This window comes from Mauremys reevesii, linkage group 2 (genome assembly GCF_016161935.1).
Source record: "Mauremys reevesii isolate NIE-2019 linkage group 2, ASM1616193v1, whole genome shotgun sequence".
NCBI classification, from domain to species: Eukaryota; Metazoa; Chordata; order Testudines; family Geoemydidae; genus Mauremys; species Mauremys reevesii.
The window spans coordinates 212390956-212406578 of record NC_052624.1 but is presented as its reverse complement, the minus strand read 5'-3'; the positions used below and the strand labels follow the sequence as shown (position 1 = coordinate 212406578).

Sequence of the window (15623 nt, the reverse complement as noted above, 5' to 3'; positions counted from 1 at the left end):
TTGGAGATGGGTTAGAAAATTTAATTGGTGCTTTTCATCAATAATTTCTATGATGTATTCAAATAATTCAGTTCATACAAGGTGTAATAGCTGGAACTGGAAAACAGTGCATTCTGTTTTAAATGTGTAGCATTTGTGTAACACTAAAGCCCTGATCCTGCGAAGACTTAATGTGTGTAACTTTACTCATGGCAATCATCCTATTGAAGCCAAAATAAAGCTAGGCACGTGGTTATGTCTTTTGCCGGATTGGGCCTAAGGAAAACATGGCAGATTGTGAAGACAAATTTTCTTTTAAAACAAATTTTATATCATAAACAATCCTGATAAAATAGTTTTAGGTTTGAAATAGAATTAATGGCCTTTAACAACTTGTTTCCACAAGATTTACTTATTTTTAAAAAAATAACATTCATATATTGATATTCTCAAGCAGGACTCTTACCTCATTGAAGTAGTCTCTCAAAAATTCTTCATCTATGCCCACTTCAGGTCCTGTCGTCATAGCCCGTCCAGCTCCCATCATCATGGTCCCTCCAGCTCTCATTGTCATGGCCCCGCCAGTTGCCATGGCCCCGCCAGTTGCCATGGCCCCGCCAGCTGCCATGGCTCCATATTTTGCACCAGACAGAAGATGTCTTTGTTCTTCCCATCTCCCATTGCTCATGTTAGCATTACCATAGCGTCCTTCGATATGGGACTGAGAACTGCCTCCTCCTGTAGCAGCTGCCTCTGCACCCATTGCTGCTGCTGCTCCACTGCGCACATTTGCTGCTGAGTTGTCCAACGCAGTGGGAGCGATGAGGGTTAGCATTGCCTAAAACAACAATTAAAATACAACATGAAATGTGCTCTGTGCTGCACGTGGAATTCTCTAAGCAGTTGGGCTGAGTGGAGTCCAAGAGGGAGGTGGTTGGCATGATTGTTTGATTTGGTGTTAGACACGCTGTTACAAAGGGCAAAGTGTGCCCTGGAAAAGGGTGCAGCCTTTATGATTGTGTAGCCAAGGAAGCTCACAAAAGCCATTTTAGGGTGATGTATCATCCCCTGTTAAAACCAATGAGAGGGCAAGTAAGAAAAATCAGGATACTCCAGTGAGTTCACCTGGCAAAATTTTTCCAAATGCTCCTTTCAGTGAGAAAGGTATATGATCTCATGCCGCACGCTAAACCCTCAGATCCTACAGCTTCTGCAGGGTCTGCTGGCCCTTCTGCGATGCTGCTTGCCCTTCTTCTCTCTTATGGCAGCTTGGCCACATTGCCACTTTCTCTTTCACCAGCAGCTTTTCTAAGGGGAATGCAGGCTCTAAGGAAAAGCTAATGCCCCACTGATTCCACTTGGATATTTACCAGAGTCAGGAGAGAGGATGCCAATGTTAGTAATTACTCACCCATCCTGCACAAACCCCACCTGAGCCTCAGCCTTATGCAGTAGACACACTAGGGCTTTGTGGGGCAGACAGCATGCCAAGTATTCACTATTCTCCTCAGTTTCTCCTCCTTGCAGCCATTTCTGATCTAGTTAAATCATATTTGCTCTCCGACATACCTCACTGAAAGGGAGCACTGGGCACTTACTTGGGATACAGCCCTCAGACTTTAAATTAAGAGGCTATGAAGCTTTCCATTCCACCATTTTTCTGCTGAATTAATACACCCACTGATTGGAATTGAAAGTTCTTCCCTTGTGAATGCAAATATTTAAAAACTCTTTGGTGGTTCAGGTACTGGACACACCAGCATTTCTCCCACACTCCCCTTCCTCACTTTCCACTCAGAAAAATAGTATCATCATGGCAGATGTAGCAATTTCCTGCAATACATAAATTTAAATCCTCCACGGGTGTCATTGTGGGCCCAGGACTGTATGTAATTCCATGGGATAGGCTGATCACAGCTCTTCCAGGAATAAAGAACAGTGAGGGATGATTCGGCAAATTCACTCAGGTTGTAACACCTCCCTAGAAGTACCAACATCTGCAAAGGCTCAAATATACTGGTTCAAACTGGATTCCCCAAAAGCCAACAAAGAAAGGGCTTTTGAATAAATAGCCTGAGTTTACACCCTCAGGACCTTCTTTCTGGTCCAGCAAACAGACATGACCTTTGTCCAAGGTGGTCAGGTAGGAGGGAGAGGGTGCCAATCATTGTGGAAGGATTTGAAGGAGTGACTTTTACCAGAGCTACTACCAGAGGTGAAAGTAAGCTGGTCCGGTCCGGTCTGGTGTACCGACAAGAGCCAGTACGCTGTGCTGGACCGCACCGGCTTCCACGGCGGGGATTTAAAGGGCTCAGAGCTCCCCGTGGCTGCAGGCAGCCCAAAGCCCTTTGAATCCCGGCGGCGGCTGGATTTAAAGGGCTTGGGGCTCCCCTCAATGGCAGGAACTCTGGGACCTTTAAATCCCTGCCCCAGCCCCACAAATCTTGGGGTTCCCCCCGCCAGCTGGAGCCCTGGGCCCTTTAATTTGCCCCTGAGCCCCGGGGAGGGCTCCCAGTCACCTCTTCAGCTAGGAGCCCCTGGTTGATTTAAAGGCCCTGGGTCTCCCAGCCACAGCTGGTGCCCCAGGGCCTTTAAATCTTGATAGGCCACGCCTCTTCCGGATGAGGCCACGCCCCCTCAGGACTCCAGCAGTACCGGTAAGTCCTGTAAATTATTTTCACCCCTGGCTACTGCTGGAGTTATTGGGGAGAGGGGATGGTGAACTCTGGTAAACTTATTAGTAAAAACAATAAAAGAACCTGGAATGTTTTCACCTTAAGAACACACGTGCATGCTTAGGAAAAGCTTGTGGTAACTTATAACTGGGCCATTGCAACTGGTCATAGCCTTTGGGGAGAAAGCAAAAGATGGTCACAATCTTGTTAGGCAGTCTGGCTTGCTGGAGAACTCACAGTGTAGGCAGGGAACTACGCAACTTGGAAAAAAAAAACTCTGTTAGGAGGGAGGGAAGGAGACACAGGTCTCCACCCAGGAGATGTGATGGATGGGGAGCCACTAGCCCAAGAGCAGGTGCCATTGATGGACCATGAGGAGGAAATACAGGTGCAATTGTCATGAACTGTGAGAATCACTATTTGCTTGATTATTTCACTCCTCTTTTCCTTTGGAATTTAGACAATTTGCTTGATATTTCTAGAATGGTGTATGGAATTTAGCCACACGTTTTTTTAATTAATTAATTTTAACGTGTGGCTAAATCTCTTGCACTGCTTTGAAATCTCAACCCACAATCTAAAACTGACACCAAGTGAGAAATTGAAATAGTTAAAAAAAACCAAAGATGATATTGGGCTAAGGTACACTTGCCTTGTCTTCAGGTGCTGCCCCTTCACTGTTCCATTTACGTAACATCTCTTCATTACTGTCAGGTATTGCTGTGAATCCTTTAGCACCTGATCCACAATCGCAAAAGAGCAGTAAGAGTGGCACAACTGTAGGAAAACACAATGCATCATTCAGTGTCTGATAACTAGAGCTCAAATCATGTTTAGGTAACTGTCTGTAGTTAAGTTAGGTAATAAACATCTGGACTATGTGAGCATGCACACAGGGTAGGTGCAAGTTTTCTAGAAATTCAGGAATATAATGCAGAGTTTATTTAGTTATGGTCAATAGATAATGAATGTGTACTATGGCTCTGATTTTGCAAATACTCATGCATGTGCTTAACTATGTATATATAAGTAGTCCAACTAAAGTCACCACCATGCCACACTGAGCCATAAATACCATTAAGTCCACCTCCTCATTTGTTTGTTTTTTGGGCTATAAATAGCTGACTCACTATACACAACATCTTGCCACTCCCAAAGTAGAGGATTACACCCCAGTTGGCCTGTGTTTTCAGCTGGTTACTGGAGTAAGGAAACAGAGTTGACACTCTGAAGATGGGCCAGAGTAGTGGAGAGGGGCAGCCATGGTGACATTATCTGAAGGGAATGGGAAGGGCATGGTGGTGATTCATTGGACCATAAGAGGAGCCCTAAGAAAAATCAAAAGGATTTCTCAATGCTTTATCATCTGTCCTTTAGTATAGCATAAGCAAATGTTAACTGTTTGTTTAAAAGCCACTGGAAAGACTGAAACAGTTTCCTGTTGCCACATACTACTTCTATTACTTCCAGGGTGAAATCCTGGCCCCATTGAAAGTCAATGGGAATGGTGCCATTGACTCCAGTGGACTCAGGATTTCACCCACAAAAGTATACTTAAATTATAAACCCCTTGGGGTAGGGACCATTTCTTCTTTGGTATCTTGTATTGCATAGAACATGCAGTGCTTAAGCAATAACATAAAACGGTTACTTACGTAGCAACAATAAAATTGCTAAGATAATTAGTGCAATTGCTCCAGCTCCTAGCCCAACTGAAGAGCCGCTTAGTCTGTTTTGGCAGGAACCCCCATTCACACATGTGCAAACGGTCAGTGTAAGGATCTGCTTTTCAGCACAGCTTAAACCTTGCATATCTTTCACTAAAATTTGAACTTGATTTATGCTGGGCTTTACATCTTGTGGTAGTAACAGCTGCATGGTTGTTGCTTTGTAGGGACAGGATTGGGGTAAAGGAAAAACATAATCAGTGAAACAAGAACTGGGTAGAGATACAGTTAGAAATCACGGTCTCTTACTGAAGAAAAACAAAAAAGAATTCTACCAATGCAATAGAATTGACTTTAATACACAACCAATTGCTATTTTCATCATATAGTTCACACTCTGGCAAAATATAACCAATGTTTATTTCTAATTTCTATAGACTGTGGAAAAGCCTTATTAAAAGTTGAATTGTCCGTATGAACCCCCAAAATACCACTTGTCTTTGTAACAAGTTACAGTTGTCTAGTCCTCTCCCACTTTCAGAAGGTAAGAAGGGTCCTGACATAATGGAAACACTGCAATTGTGCTGAGAAGGTGGGAGCAGGTTCCTAGGAGTATCCCTATAGGTATAATGAAGAACAGCTCTGCAACATGTCTGTGTGCACTGATTTTTTGAAGTGAGTACGGGAATCAAAGGATTCTCCCTCATTCCCTGATTACGTGAGCGCACAAGTGCTTGGAGGATTTCCCCCCAGCCAGGCCCTCATGGAGATCGTGTATTATTTGGGCTGGGCACTGCGGGGCTGATTCTAGATAACATACCATCCAAAACAATGTAGCTGCCACTATCTGGGCTGCAGCAACTGTGAAGGCTGTAAATGCTAGTTAGGCAGCAAGCAAGCTAATCTGTTCTGGAGAGGTGTTCCTCTGCTGTGGCAGCCCTCTGGCAAAGCTTTGTAATGGTGAATTATAGAGCTGCCTAGGAAGTGGAGGATCAGCAGCTGAGCAAAAGAGCTTTGATTTACTTGGAGCACTTCTAAGTACCTGCACAGGTATTTGGGTGTGGCAGTGTGCAGTGGGAGGCTGCCTTGCTCATCATATTGTGATGTGGTTAAAGAAAATAGACTGTGAATGGGGGAGCAACTGCCTCACCCAAATCCAAGTACAGACATGACTTCATATTGCAAATATATTCTTGCAGAGTAGGACTCCCCACCCAGGAGGACATTGTTGTGAGGGCTCTCTTCCTTCTCCTAAAGTACTGGAGTATCTTGGACAACTCATTAAGGATCTAGTTGATGTGCAGGGTGCATGGCAGTTTCCTATTTCTCCATAGCTCAGCTCCTGAACTGAACTGCCATTCAGGAATGTGACCCCTGCAGCTGACTGCAGCTATATGGCTGCAAATTCAGTCACGCAGAGAGGAACATCTGTCACCTGAATGCTGTGGGGACAGGGGGAGAGAAGGGGTCTTAGTCCCAACATCATTCGCAAGAGCCCAATTACAATACACAGGTGGTCAGGTTACAACTCCAAATACATAATTCTGTATTCTATGGCCATTAGAAATGAAGGGGGGAGGAGACAAACTTCAAACTCTTGATGCTTCTCCTGGTGTGGCACAGCAGATGTGCACATCCTTTTTGGCTGGATCAAGCCCTAAGATTCTGATCTGACCCGATTTAACAAAATGTGATATAAATGCAGAACTGCAAAGAACTGAAAATGATTTTACAAAAATGTTTATTATACGTCAGAATTGATTCTCTCTTACCATTTGTGTCTCCAATTACCCATTTCTTTGCCATCCCTTCAGGCTCATCAATGACAGTAAAAGTGAAGGGAGCACTATTTGGATAAGCATCTTGATCTTTAGCTGTAAAACTGAAGAACTTTGCATCTGAACACACCGTCTGTACTGGAGTCACAATGATTGGACAATTATCATTGACATCTGTAACCTGAATTACAATGGTACCAGTGGCTGTTTTCTTAGAATAATCTGCAAATATAAACATGAAAGTTTAAATTCTTTAGTGTGTGCAAAAAATTTTGCTTTAAAAAAAATATTTCATACTTTTTCCAGGATTATAAAAAGCAGTAATATGAATTTAGGATCCAATCCTGCTTCTATTGAAGCCAAAGGTAGTTTTGCCTTTGATTTTAATGGGGTCAAGATTTAACTCTTAATATTTACAGAAATATCTGTAAGGTTATACTTTCTGAATATAATACATTTTAAAAACTAAGTAAAACAGAATTATAGTTCAAAAGTACCATTACAAACAACAAATGAGAAAGACCATGTATTTGAGAGTTCTTTTTACATTGTATTCAAACAGCATAGGACTATTGAGATTTTTCAAATCTTCTACTCATATTACTGAGAGATTTCAACACTTCCATTTTGACAAGCAGTATTTCAATTAAATACTGTTCTGGACACAAACATTTCTTGCAATGTAGTCCTCTCAATAAATGGGTAATAGCCCCTAAGCAAAAAGAGTTTAGGATTAAGAGACTGATTCAAAAACAAAACAACCAACCAACCAGACTAAAAACCAAATTCTACACTGTCAACAAAGCCTTTAGGTCAGATTCTGAGATGCAAATGAAGGTATGAATGCAGCCCAGTAGGCATGCCTCCGCTATCTTTAAGCTAGTGGGCACAGGTAACAGTGGTAGTGAGGATGTGGTGGCATGAGCTTTAGCATGGGCTAGTCTCCCAAAAAGAAGCCTGCCTGGTTAGGTACTTCTGTTGCTGGCCTGAGCTCAGTGGTTTGAGCATTGGCCTGCTAAACCCAGGGTTGTGAGCTCAATCCGTGAGGGGGCCACTTAGGGATCTGGGGCAAAATCAGTACTTGGTCCTGCTAGTGAAGGGGGGGGGGGGGGTAGGCCTCGATGACCCTTCAGGGTCCCTTCCAGTTCTATGAGATAGGTATATCTCCATATATTATTATTTATATTCATACTGCCGTATCTTCACTGCTATTGTTATCTGTGCTCGCAGGTATGGCCTACCTGTGCTACAATCATGCTATCGTTTGTGGTTAGCCACACCTTTCAGAGGCACAGCACATAACTTGCAGCCCAGTGGGAGGAAGTGTTATTTGGCTTTAAGCCACTTCTATACTTCAGCCCCCAGCATAATTGAAACAGTCTTGGGGAACTGTCTGTGTTATGGCAACCTGTCCCTGGCTGTCTACAGGTGTAGAATCTTTGCAGTGGTATGTGCTGGGGCCCCACCCCCACCTCAGGCCAGTACTTGCAAGGGGGGTTTCCACAGTTTTTGTGCCAGGAGAATTCTCCCCAGCTGGAACTGTGACTTTCCGAGCTCCTTTTCGCTGCTCCTAGCTTTTACCTAGCATACAGGATCAGAGTGGGGTGGGAATCTCACGCTTTAATCTAATCATCTTGCAGAACAGTTACAAAAAGGAAACAATCAAAATTTTGAAATAAAACAAATGTACAGAATTTAGAAACCTTTTTATATTTATATGTGGTTTTAAAAATGACAGCAAAAACTTCTTCCAGATACATTTCCAGAATGCATAAGGACTTCAAAATGAACAAGGAAGTGACCATAATATACATAGACATTGCAGCCAAAGAAGCCCTGCCTGCTTATGCTAGAGAACCTGACTTTTACACTGTTAAGCTGTATAGTCTAATCCTTATGTTGGTGAGCACTTGCTTTCATTTTGATGGGAGTGTTCATCAACAGAAGGCTGTAATATTTAGCCCTAAATGGGTACTGATCAGATGGTAAGACTGCTCTCTTGCAGTGCAACATTAGGTTCAGGCCTCAGCAATAGAGAATGTTTGTAAATAAAGGCTTATGAATGCATATGACATGAAACCTAATGCCTCACAACTTACCGTTAGTTATGGCCAGAATGGTGGCAGTGTAGGTACCATTAATTACATAAGATGACTCATAATCAGGTATTTTTATTAGCTTGATTTCAGCTGTAGTAGAATCGATCATGATCCAATTATCTTTATCATTTTTTTTTACATATCTGTTAGAAATTTAAAAAAAAAAATCAAATTATAATGAGCAAGACAACCATGGGGGTGAAGCTGAAGCTGCTTTGCACGCATACACACATCAAATATTTGCTCTACACCAAATCTCCATTTTCATGGGATTTCTACAGGTTTCATCCTAAAGCTCAGTCCACTGTCTGAAACCAGAAGTGGCATGCATTGGTATACTTGTAGATTTACTAAATGGATGCATCAATACAGACTGTTTCTGTAGGGAGATGCACTTTTCATCATATGAACTAACACAAACGCAAATAATTTAAAAAATAAAAAGTCATACATTCTATATAAAACCCTAAAGAATATCCATCCCATTTATATGGTAATAATTAGACACGTCTATCAAACAGCATGACTATGAAATAATGTCAACCTAGTGTTTGTTTGATGCAAAGATTTAATGTGACATTCTTTAAATGGCAATGTTGCTAATTAATAAAAAGATGACGCTTACGTGATATGTTCTGCTACTTTTGAAGTGTCTTCATCATAGGCTTGATATCTCCCAATAATCTGGTTTATCGTCATAGTCTCCTTTGTCTTAATCACTATTGTGTGGGGTTTGAATACAGGGCCCTCTAGAACATTTTTCACCTTAATTGTGACTGGAACTGGTTTTACTTTGTAGGTATTACTAATTGATTTGTGAAATGCTGCTTTATTTGTAATGACAACACTCAAGTTCATGCTTTGCATTTCCTCATAATTGATCTCCTGCAACAAGCACACACACACACAAAAACCGAAACATCACTCAAAAAATAAACACAGAATTTGACATCCAAATAACGTTTAAACGTTCAATCTTTAAAAACATTTTCTTTGCTGGAAAAAAAAAAAAAAGGAATGGATTAAGGCTAGCTAAAGGTGCCTGACTGACAGTACCAGAAAAAATAAGTGTTATTTAAACTTGTCAAGTCTTCTTTTAATATATAATGTTGTGTATATCAAATAGTATACAGCATAAGGATACAATATCTTGTCATTTATATGGATAAATTCAAAGTAATAGCTTCAGGTCGCTGACATTGGAGAGAACACTATCTTCTGGCCTTGGGGATGGACTCTCACTCCATGCGTCACAATTGGAGAAAGGAGGTAGAATGCATCAGTTCCATATTAGCTGTTGTATATTCTAGCTTTTGCCCTCTAAGCATTATCATATTTAGCACTGAAAGTGCTTTTCATCTGTAGGGCTTAAATCACTTTATAAACGTAGTTAAGCATTGTTACCCACAAAATTAAAGAAACGGAAATCAAAGCACAGAGATATAAGACCTGATATGCTGAGAGTTACTGAGCATCCTCAACTCATGTTGACTTTAGGGGAAACTGAGGATGCTCAGCAGCCTGCAAAATCAGGCTCTAAATGATTTACCTGATGTCACACACAGAATCAATGGCAGAGTCAAGAATGGGACCCAGGTCTCCTAAACTGAAGGGAAACGTGCTTTCCTTTGTTTTTATATTATGTACATACTCAGTACATCTAGGTAAAATATAGAAATGGAGGAGTGTTCCACTTGTAAATTATTTGCTGTTCACATGCTGGTAAAATGTAAATAGTTTTAGTTAAAATTAATATCCTATGTAATTTATTCTAATATTTTAAAAAGTCTCGTTATGATTTAAAAAAAAAAAAAAAAAAAAAAGGACTTTACAGTATACACTTACCTTTACAAGAGTCAAAACTCCTTCATTTGTTCGAGCATCTGTCTCTATACGGAAATAACCCCCTTCATTCCCAGAGGCAATTGTAAAGTTTGCCAGCCAATTATCAGAGAATTTTTCATCTTTGTCAGATACTTGCAGTCGCATAATTTCCACATTTGCTCTGTTTTCCTCGACACTGCCTTCATACTGCAATCAAACAATAGACCTTTTAAGAAAATGTTAAGTCTACTGTATTTCATTATAGCAAAATGAGTCCTTTGTGTGCCATGTGATAGTAAATTACCTGTTATTACCAGACATAGGAACACACAGAGACTGTTAACAAACAAACATACTTACTGTCTGCCTTTCAAGAACAGGAATATTGTCATTGACATCCAAAATCAGGATTTTTACAGTAGAGGTTGTAGCTAGTCCAGTTTTGTCTCCATCTCTGTCTCTTGCTTCTACAATGAAAGTGTAGCTACTTTGTTCCTGTGTCACATTCAAAAATAAGTGTTTAAATCTATACAGAAACCAATTACAAAATTATATAAAACATTTTTTGCTCTGGTACATTATCTCTATTTTTTCTTTGATACGGAATGGCCGACTATAGCAGTATGTTTAATTAATTTTAAATTCCATTCATCACAGAGTTATTCTACCAGAGTCCTGAGCTCAGGAATGCATTTAGCATTTTCCCAAATAACCTAGTAAATGGAGGGTGGAAAGAATTTGAGAAACATAAAAGAAACAAGAGTAACAACTCCAGCACAAAGGGCTTTGGGAATTTTATCATTGTTTAATTTGGGCTAGAAAATGGTCACTCCATAGTTGGAGGAAAGGGAAAGTTATAGTGAATACTATATATGATAAAATAATTATTGTTACATTATTACACACAGATTACAGACATAATTAGTACAGATTTATACTAATAGTTTAGTTATTTCCCTCTGGGCATGTGCACTGCTGCCTCATTCTAGGCACCCAGGTGCCTGCCTCCCCCTACGCCCCAGAGTGATCCACAGATGAAGGGAAATAACTTCCCGCACAAAACAGATTGGGGAAGGAAAAGAGAAGGACCTCCTTTATAACCGTTAGCCCAGTGGTTAGGATACTCATCCAGGATGTGGGAGGCCCTCCATTCAAGCCCCCTTCTGCCTGATGAGGTGAAGGGAATTGAACAGGGGTGTCCCACCTCTCAGGGGAGCACTCTAATCACTGGCCTATGGAATATTCTGATGTGGGGCTTCCTCAAAATGGAATTTCAATAAGAGAGATTAAATAATTGAATAATTAAATATTAAATGAGCCAGAGAGAATTAGAATCACGTTATAGCCTAGTGATTAGGGCATTTAAGAGATGTGGCAGATCCCTGTTCAAATCCCTTCTCCTCATCAGGCAGTGGGGGGACTTGACTGGGGGGTCTCTCACAGCCCGAGTGAGTACACTAACCCAGGGGTCGGCAACCTACGGCATGCGAGCCGATTTTGAGCGGCACGCAGCTGCCTGCCGCCGTCCCCCAGCCTAACTCAGCCCCCCGCCCACTGCTCTTCCCTGCGGGGGCAGGAGGCAGAAGCTTGGTTCTGTGGCAGCCAAGCTTCTCCCCTCTTCCGCTTCTTCTCCCAGCGTGGTGCTTTCCTGCCCCGCCCCCTCTCCTTCCCTGAGCCAATCAGTTGATGGCCCTTGGGGGGCAAAGGGGAAAGAGCATATCCCTTCTAGCCCCCTACCATGAGCTGCTCAGGGCAGGGGACTGGGAGCACCCCCAGGAGCCGAGCACCCCAGCCCTCTGCCCTGACCCCCCCACACTCAGCCTTCTGCCCTGCACCCCCCAGCCACTCAGCATTCTGCTCTGCACCCCCCATGCCCCCAAGCCCTCTGCCCTGACCCCCCCCCACACACACACTTAGCATTCTGCCCTACACCCCCCACACTCCCAGCCCTCTGTCCTGACCCCTGAACCCCCCCAAGTCTGGGGTCCTGGCTGCAGGCTCTGCTCAGCCCACTGCCGGCCTAGGCGAACAGAACGCCAGGCTGGCAGCGAGCTGAGCAAGCTGGCGGCGTAAGATCAACATTTTAATTTAATTTTAAATGACGCTTCTTAAACATTTTAAAACCTTGTTTACTTTACATACAATAGTTTAGTTATATAATATAGACTTACAGAAAGAGACCTTCTAAAATGTTAAAATGTATTACCGGCATGCGAGACCTTAAATTAGAGTGAATAAATGAAGACTCGGCACACCACTTCTGAAAGGTTGCCGACCCCTGCTCTAACCACTGGGTTAAAGGTTATACGGGAGGTGCCCATACCCATGACTTAAGCAGTTGAATGCCAATCTGCCCCTGGTTTGTGAATCACAAGCAGAGCTAGATACCTCTCTACAGTCTGGACTTGGGTACTGAACTCGGAGAGGGGAGGGGCTTAGCATCTTATACTGGCTAGCTTAAATGGCTGCCCACTTCCCATGCTGGCTTTATGGATCACAATCTAAGATTCCTCTCTCTCCCTATTTGTGTAGGAGTCTAGACACTTAACTCAGCTTTGTGCATCTCAGTGCTGTCCCTGTGATTTTCTAGGTACCTAACAATTAGGCACCGTGATGCTCAGCATCACAATACCTATGTCCATTTTATGGATCTGGGCCCAAGCAACTGCAGGGCAGCTTTCACACAACTGTACCATGCTGTACTTACTATGTTTTTGTAATAAGAACATGTTCACTGTGAAAGAGAGTGCAAATGGCTAGTACACTCACGCTTTCTATCACCCGTGGAGGGCATGTGGAGTTGCAGACTGGGTGACAAAAACATTTCCTGTGGTGTAGGTGGTAATGTCACTCTGTCAGTATCAATTCCCAATATCATCCAGGACTACTTCTACCAACTGACCCACCATCACCCCGTCAATGTATCCTGAAAGATGAACCGAGGGGCTGAATTTCACAGGTCCTCCATCCCTAACAGCTGAAGAACCCCCTGTTGACACTCCCGCCAAGTAACAATAAGCACCCTCTGTAACTGCTGAAAACATTCCAACAGGTGTATCCCCTTAATGACAAACTTTCCTGCCATATCCACCCACTCCCAGAATGCTAATGTGGGTGTTATGAGAGTGCTCTATAAAGACAACAGGTTTGTATACATGTAGATAGCTAATGGAAGGAGCACCATCTATTGGCCAATAAGAATATGTAGCATTACATACAAGTTAGTAGGTTCATAGAATATCAGGGTTGGAAGGGACCTCAGGAGGTCATCTAGTCCAACCCCCTGCTCAAAGCAGGACCAATTCCCAACTAAGTCATCCCAGCCAGGGCTTTGTCAAGCTGACCTTAAAAATCTCTAAGGAAGGAGATACCACCACCTCCCTAGGTAACACATTCCAGTGCTTCACCACCCTCCTAGTGAAAAAAGTTTTTCCTAATATCCAACCTAAACCTCCCACACTGCAACTTAAGACCATTACTCCTTGTTCTGTCATCTGCTACCACTGAGAACAGTCTAGATCCATCCTCTTTGGAACCCCCTTTCAGGAAGTTGAAAGCAGCTATCAAATCCCCCCTCATTCTTCTCTTCTCTTCTGCAGACTAAACAATCCCAGTTCCCTCAGCCTCTCCTCATCAGTCATGTGCTCCAGCCCCCTAATCATTTTTGTCACCCTCCGCTGGACTCTCTCCAATTATTCCACATCTTTCTTGTAGCGTAGGGCCCAAAACTGTACACAGTACTCCAGCTGAGGCCTCACCAATGTCGAATAGAGGGGAATGATCACATCCCTCAATCTGATGGCAATGCCCCTACTTATACAGCCCAAAATGCCATTAGCCTTGTTGGCAACAAGGGCACACAGCTGGCTCATATCCAGCTTCTCGTCCACTGTAACCTTTAGGTCCTTTTCTGCAGAACTGCTGCCTAGCCATTCGGTCCTTAGAATAAAGTTGTTGCTAACACTTAACATGCAGCTTTTAACAGTGGGTTACAGAAGTCTGCCTCTGGCAATCCATGTCTTAATTTTCAATATAAACCCACAAACTCTAGGGCCAGCTATATGTATCAGCAGTCTTACAGAATCAGATCGTGATGCTAGCAGTTTGCTCACATGATGGAATAAGGAGATCTCCTTGTTCCCCCCTGTGATTGCTACTCATACTGTGGACAACAATGGAGTGGGGACAGACAAGCTGTCACTGGGCCAATACTCCCCTCTTGTGCAGTTGAGGACAACTGGATGAGCAGCGCCTTAACTCTTATACCCTCAAAATGCACCAGCCAGCACACCTGAGCAGACAGAAAGGGAAAAAGCTGATCTAGGAAAAGGGCTATGCCTTCACTTCCAGGAGGGCCATAGAGATGGAGGTTGTGGGTCAGAAGATCTATGTATCCAGTCCTCATCTAGTGAGCAGAATGAAGCAGCAGTGAGGGAGGGAAGAGGGCTGATATAGTGTCGTTAAAACTCTGGAAAAGAGGCTATAGAAGAGTGTAGTTTACCTCTCTGTCAAGATATAACGTTGCTGTTACAACCTCACCGGTGTTTTTTTTAATACTGAATGGAAATTGCTGATTTTGAAGAATCTTGAAAGCAATTTTGGAATTTATATTATTCGGCTCATCTGCATCAGTTGCATTTATCCTCATCACAAGTGTACCTGAGAATTAAAAATAACAATAATAATAATAAAAAAAAAGATAGATTTACATTGCCCTTGTTTATGTATTGGCAAGTATCATTTATAGAATACACAATGGAGAGTTTTCAGAACCACTTAACTGTTTTGTGTTGTACTTCTAATTACTGCTTTTATTAAGAGTTGGAGAAATGTCTTATTTTTTTAACACTTTCAACCAATATGTCATCAGATAGCGTGTACAAGCAAACAAATGCACATCATGGATATACATACTAAAACAGGGGCGGGCAAACTTTTTGGCCTGAGGGCCACATCGGGTTTCCAAAATTGTTTGGAAGACTAGTTAGGGGAGGCTGTGTCTCCCCAGACAGCCAGGCGTGGCCTGGTCCATGCCTCCTATCTGACCCCCTCTGCTTCTCACCCCATGACCGCTCCCCCAGGACTCCTGCCCCATCCAACCCGCCCCCCCCATTCCCTGTTGGCCCCCCTGGGACTCCTGCCCCATCCACCACCCCTTGCTCCCTGTCCCCTGACCACTCCCGGGACTCTCCACCCCTGACGGCCCCCTGCCACCCCATTCAACCCCCTACCCTTGTCATTCCTGACTGCCCCTCTGGGACCCCTGCCCCATCCAACCCCTGTTCCCTGCCCTCTGACCACCCCGACCCCTATCCACATCCCCACCCCCTGACCACCTCCCCGAACTCCTCTGCCCTCTATCCACCCCCCACCCCCTTACTGAACAGCACAGAGCACCAGTGGCTGGTGGCATTACAGCCGCGCCACCCAGAGCACTGGGTCAGGCCGCGGCTCTGCAACTGTGCTGCCTGGCTGCCCAAAGCATTGCGCTGGTGGCACAGCGCGCTGAGGCTGCAGGGGTGGGGGGACAGCAGGGGAGGGGCCAGGGGTAGCCTCCCAGGCCAGGAGCTCAGCGGCCAGGCATGAGGGTCTCACGAGCCA

At 43.5% G+C, this 15623-nt stretch overlaps 1 protein-coding gene across 2 annotated transcripts in view; it reads right to left on the bottom strand.

The window, feature by feature from the left end:
- The window catches only part of DSG2 (desmoglein 2), a 55455-nt gene that overhangs the window by 4739 nt on the left and 35093 nt on the right, over positions 1 to 15623 (bottom strand). For both annotated transcript variants that reach the window (XM_039526752.1, XM_039526751.1), the window contains exons 6-14: positions 14524 to 14681; positions 10383 to 10517; positions 10044 to 10229; positions 8824 to 9083; positions 8199 to 8341; positions 6094 to 6321; positions 4310 to 4540; positions 3307 to 3431; positions 446 to 817 (exon numbers count right to left, since the gene is read on the bottom strand). In XM_039526752.1, the coding sequence (XP_039382686.1) occupies positions 446 to 817; positions 3307 to 3431; positions 4310 to 4540; positions 6094 to 6321; positions 8199 to 8341; positions 8824 to 9083; positions 10044 to 10229; positions 10383 to 10517; positions 14524 to 14681 (1838 nt within the window). The remainder of the gene's footprint in view (positions 1 to 445; positions 818 to 3306; positions 3432 to 4309; positions 4541 to 6093; positions 6322 to 8198; positions 8342 to 8823; positions 9084 to 10043; positions 10230 to 10382; positions 10518 to 14523; positions 14682 to 15623) is intronic.